Below are 5,038 nucleotides of genomic sequence, written 5' to 3' on the forward strand. Positions count from 1 at the left end.
TGCATAGATAATGAGAGCAGATTGGTAGTTGCCAGATTCAGGGATGGTAAATGGAAACAGGTGAAGGTAGTCAGTGTGCCATGTTTGAGTGATAAAATCTGCAAGTCATGGAATATTCTGTACAGCATGGAGATGAAAGCTAATCCTGCGGGATGGGGTACATGTTCCCCCGTGACTTGAAAGTACAGTGTTCCTAGGAAAACTTTCACATCAGAAATGATGTAAACAGAAAAAGGAATTACCATTCATTTCTACAGAAAAATGAGCGAGCATGCTCAGACACCAAAAGTTCCTTCTCTTTGGCTCTTCTTAGGCCTCAGGACACAGCATCCTAACAGATGCCCAAAATAAATGGAGATAAACACAGCAGATGCTCACAAACACAATTCAAATTGTGGGCGGCTGGACGCAGAGAGCAGTACCCAGGAAGGAGCTGGTTGGGTGCATGCCACCTCTGTAAGAGTTCCCCACAAAACAGATGCTGACTGCAATGCCGATTTTTTAACTTTTTTTCATAAGAGGGAAATCCTCTTCAGGTTTCTTCCTGCTACTGAAGCTTGGTAATAACCTAGATCTTTCCAAAAAGTCAAGTGTCTTACCATGAACTTTGAGAAAAGTGGGGAAAACTTGTACATGAAAGTTGTTAAAAGGGTAGATGTTCTGAGTTCTCCCAGACACAAACATCAGCAAATCCACTGTGTAAGGCACCTTCCTCAGCAGGTAGAACACGGACTACCTCCTACCCCTAGACACCTCCTCCATTGCCCAGAAAAATGGGTCCCCCTACAGCACCCTGAAGATCATCAGGAAAATGAGCCATAAGAGGAATCCACTTGCACATGAAACCTGAAATCAGACACCTTCCTCAATTCCAGGTGAGCACATACACTTCCTCCCCTTGCCTGATGTGCTCACCTGAGAAAGCTGAGCAGAGAAGCATCCCAGGGTCAAAATCTCCCTCTGTTCAAGGTCCTGGGAAACAGACATCTCTCCTCCCTGCACCAGCCACCTGTGACTGACATCTGCCATCCTCCTGTGCTGGGGCAGAATGGTGCACCTATCCCTCTCTCCTGGGACGTCATCACAAACCAGGCTTTGCTGCACACTTTTCAGGAAGGAGCCTGCAGCACCACCAGCAGCAGCAGCAGCAGCAACAGCAGCAGGCTTCCCAGGTTCGATCTCAGTCTCGCATGTGAGGCCCCATGTGAAACTAGAGCTTCAAGGAGACTGATGTGCCCTGTGGCCTTGGAACCTAATGGCGGGAGTTGAGATTTCAGTTCCGAGTGAAAACTGGTCTCTTCCACACAGCACATCAAAGTGGAGGATTTTTCAGGAGTGTGACTCTGGAAGAAGTGCTTCTGCTGGCTGAATTCATAGATGCCAGGAGAGGACACCTGTGGTGCCTTGTCTGAGGAAGCAAGGGGCACACTGGGCAAGAATCCAGAATGCTGCCTGTGGGCTTCTTCCCACCAAGCCCCCTGCTGAGACAAAGAAGCAAGTTTCCTATCACATCTGCAGCAGGAGGGCTAGCTAGGGAGCAGAGCCCTGTCCCTGGAGCAAGCTGGACTGTGCATCAAGGCAGAAGGCCCAATGCCATAGTGTCACAATCTCCCAGCTATCTGATCTGACTCCCCTGCCAGGCTCACACCTGCTGACACAGTGATTCCCAAGACCTAGAGACTGCTTCCACCCCTACTCAATGCTACTCAAAGAAGCAAACTCCAGTCTCAGAAACGTGTTAATTGTTAGCTCTGGAATTCCCTGGGCTTGTCTACACTGGCCCACCCAAGTGTCCCTTCCAGATCATTCCTCCAGTGTCCTAGGGTCTCAAGCCACCTTCAAGCTCCCCTTCAAAAGGCAGGAACGGGTCCATTTAGGCAGACCAGCTGAGCAACTCTGTGTGCGGGAAACTTGGACAACACCCTCCCTGAACACCAATGCTTCTAAGTCCAAGCTTCAAACCCTCACTCCCTGGGCACAGAGCACAATGTCAGCATGAACACTGCTCTTTCAAATCTCTTGTCTCCCATTCCTTAAAATCAGAAACAAATCTCCACTCGCCATTCTATTTTCCCTTCAGAGAAGTAAGGAAAAGGACAGAATAAAACACTACATGTGGGGAGGGGCGTGAGCTTTCAAGATGGCGGTGGCTGGGTGGCTGACCGGCACACAGAGGTGAAGGCCCCTACGAGGTAAAAGAGGCCGAGAATCGTTCCCTCCCCGCTTCTCGCAGTGCCAGGAGTCCAGCAGAAGTGTTTTTTTGTTTTTCTGTTTTAATGAACAAGTAAACCATACAAATTGTCAACATGGGACAGCGATCGACATCATCCACCAAGAGTGGAAAATTTATGAACCCCACAGACCAAGCCCGAAAAGAAGCCTGGAAGAGAGAATTAAAGAAGAACAAAAAACAGCGCATGATGGTACGAGCTGCAGTTTTGAAGATGAAGGATCCCAAGCAGATTATCCGGGACATGGAGAAATTGGATGAAATGGAGTTTAACCCGGTGCAGCAACCACAGTTAAACGAGAAGGTGCTGAAAGACAAGCGTAAAAAGCTACGTGAAACCTTTGAACGTATTCTACGACTTTATGAAAAAGAGAATCCAGATATTTACAAAGAACTGAGAAAGCTAGAAGTAGAATATGAACAGAAAAGGGCACAACTTAGCCAATATTTTGATGCTGTCAAGAATGCTCAGCATGTGGAAGTGGAGAGCATTCCCTTGCCAGATATGCCACATGCTCCTTCCAACATCTTGATCCAGGACATTCCACTTCCTGGTGCCCAGCCACCCTCCATCCTTAAAAAGACTTCAGCCTATGGACCTCCAACACGGGCAGTTTCTATACTTCCTCTTCTTGGACATGGTGTGCCACGTTTGCCCCCTGGCAGAAAACCTCCTGGTCCTCCCCCTGGTCCATCACCTCCTCAAGTCTTGCAAATGTATGGCCGTAAAGTGGGCTTTGCCCTAGATCTTCCCCCTCGTAGGTGGGATGAAGACATGTTATATAGCCCAGAACTTGCTCAACGGGGCCATGATGACGATGTTTCCAGCACCAGTGAAGATGACGGGTATCCTGAAGACATGGATCAAGATAAGCATGATGACAGTACTGATGACAGCGACACTGACCGATCAGATGGAGAAAGTGAAGGGGATGAATTTGTGCACCATGATGATAACGAGAGAGACAACAATGAAGAAAAAAAGTCAGGTCTGAGTGTAAGATTTGCAGATATGCCTGGAAAATCAAGGAAGAAAAAGAAGAACATGAAGGAGCTGACTCCTCTTCAAGCCATGATGCTTCGAATGGCAGGTCAGGAAATCCCTGAGGAGGGACGAGAAGTAGAAGAATTTTCAGAGGATGACGACGAAGATGATTCTGATGATTCTGAAGCAGAAAAGCAATCACAAAAACAGCATAAAGAGGAATTTCTTTCTGATGGCACATCTACTGCTTCTTCACAGCAGCAAGCCCCCCCACAGTCTGTTCCTCCTTCTCAGATTCAAGCACCTCCCATGCCAGGACCGCCTCCTCTTGGACCACCCCCGGCTCCACCCTTACGGCCTCCTGGACCTCCCACCGGCCTTCCTCCTGGACCACCTCCCGGAGCTCCTCCATTCCTGAGACCACCTGGAATGCCAGGACTCTGAGGGCCTTTACCCCGACTTTTGCCTCCAGGGCCACCACCAGGCCGACCCCCCGGCCCTCCCCCAGGGCCACCTCCAGGTCTGCCTCCTGGCCCTCCTCCTCGGGGACCCCCACCAAGGCTACCTCCCCCTGCTCCTCCAGGTATCCCTCCACCTCGTCCCGGCATGATGCGCCCACCTTTGGTGCCTCCACTTGGACCTGCCCCACCTGGGCTTTTCCCACCAGCTCCGTTGCCGAACCCAGGGGTTTTAAGTGCTCCACCCAACTTGATTCAGCGACCCAAGGCGGATGATACAAGTGCAGCCACCATTGAGAAGAAAGCAACAGCAACCATCAGTGCCAAGCCACAGATCACTAATCCCAAGGCAGAGATCACTCGATTCGTGCCTACTGCGTTGAGGGTACGTCAGGAGAATAAAGGGGCCACTGCTGCTCCCCAAAGAAAGTCAGAGGATGATTCTGCTGTGCCTCTTGCCAAAGCAGCTCCCAAGTCTGGTCCATCTGTTCCTGTCTCAGTGCAGACTAAGGATGATGTTTATGAAGCTTTCATGAGAGAGATGGAAGGGCTCCTGTAACAGCTTTTAATGCCAGAGCAGGTTTCTGTTCATATCAGTGGTTCGTGGGGAAAGAGGCTCTTTCTAAACTTTGTGAAAGAGCGACTTTCACTGTCAGGGTATTTTTAAATTTCAGTTCAAGGAATATCCTAAAGTTTAGCCTTGTTCAGAATTTATTACATATAAGAGAGGATTATTTCATTCAGAATAGATTGGTTATTGAAGCAGTGCTGCTAATATCCATTCCCTTTCATACCACCGTGTTCATCCCGTTTGTTCCTCTTCTCCAATTCTTTGGAAACTTGTGATCAGGGGGATCTTTGTTACTTACTTGTTTTGATTCTCTTCTTGTGTGCAGTGGGCACTGGAGTAGAGATTTCTGGAAAAAAATATCTCATCTTGCCTTTTGTGTTTGAGTTATTTTAATATTTTCTTGTAAATATTTTGTAATATTTTAGTGAAATGGATCGCAGTGTCATTTCCTAATACAAAGCAAGATATGTGGGAAGAAAATGTACAATTCTTTGATTAAAATTATTTCCCACTGACCTAAACTTTGAGTGTTTCGTGAAATAAATAAATAAATGTTCTACACCAAGATATCTTCTGTGTTACTGATAATATGTAAATACAGTATCTGTGTTATGGGTAGAAAAGAAGCAAGTGTTTAAAAATTGTGTTTTAAGGAACTACCATTGCTGGTACACAATGAGAATCTTACTGAAAATATGGTTAAAACTAAGTTTTAAATTTTAAGGGATAAAGAGAATTATTTTCCTTCAAGATTATCATACTGGCTTTGGAGAAATTGAGAGGTTATTAATAGC

General features: G+C 47.2%; 1 protein-coding gene across 1 annotated transcript; it reads left to right on the top strand.

Moving 5' to 3' along the window:
* The first annotated feature begins 2,123 nt into the window (after nt 1–2,123).
* Nucleotides 2,124–4,813, top strand: LOC125103080 (WW domain-binding protein 11-like). The gene has a single exon (XM_047734870.1). The coding sequence runs from the start codon at nt 2,307–2,309 to the stop codon at nt 3,657–3,659; it is 1,353 nt and encodes a 450-aa protein (XP_047590826.1). The 5' UTR covers nt 2,124–2,306; the 3' UTR covers nt 3,660–4,813.
* Nucleotides 4,814–5,038: the final 225 nt, after the last annotated feature.

The sequence above is a fragment of the Lutra lutra genome, chromosome 6 (assembly GCF_902655055.1).
Source record: "Lutra lutra chromosome 6, mLutLut1.2, whole genome shotgun sequence".
NCBI lineage: Eukaryota > Metazoa > Chordata > Mammalia > Carnivora > Mustelidae > Lutra > Lutra lutra.

What these genes read in the sequence shown, in the direction of transcription:
- LOC125103080 (XM_047734870.1), top strand. Translation starts at nt 2,307, where the DNA reads ATGGGACAGCGATCGACATCATCCACCAAGAGTGGAAAATTTATGAAC.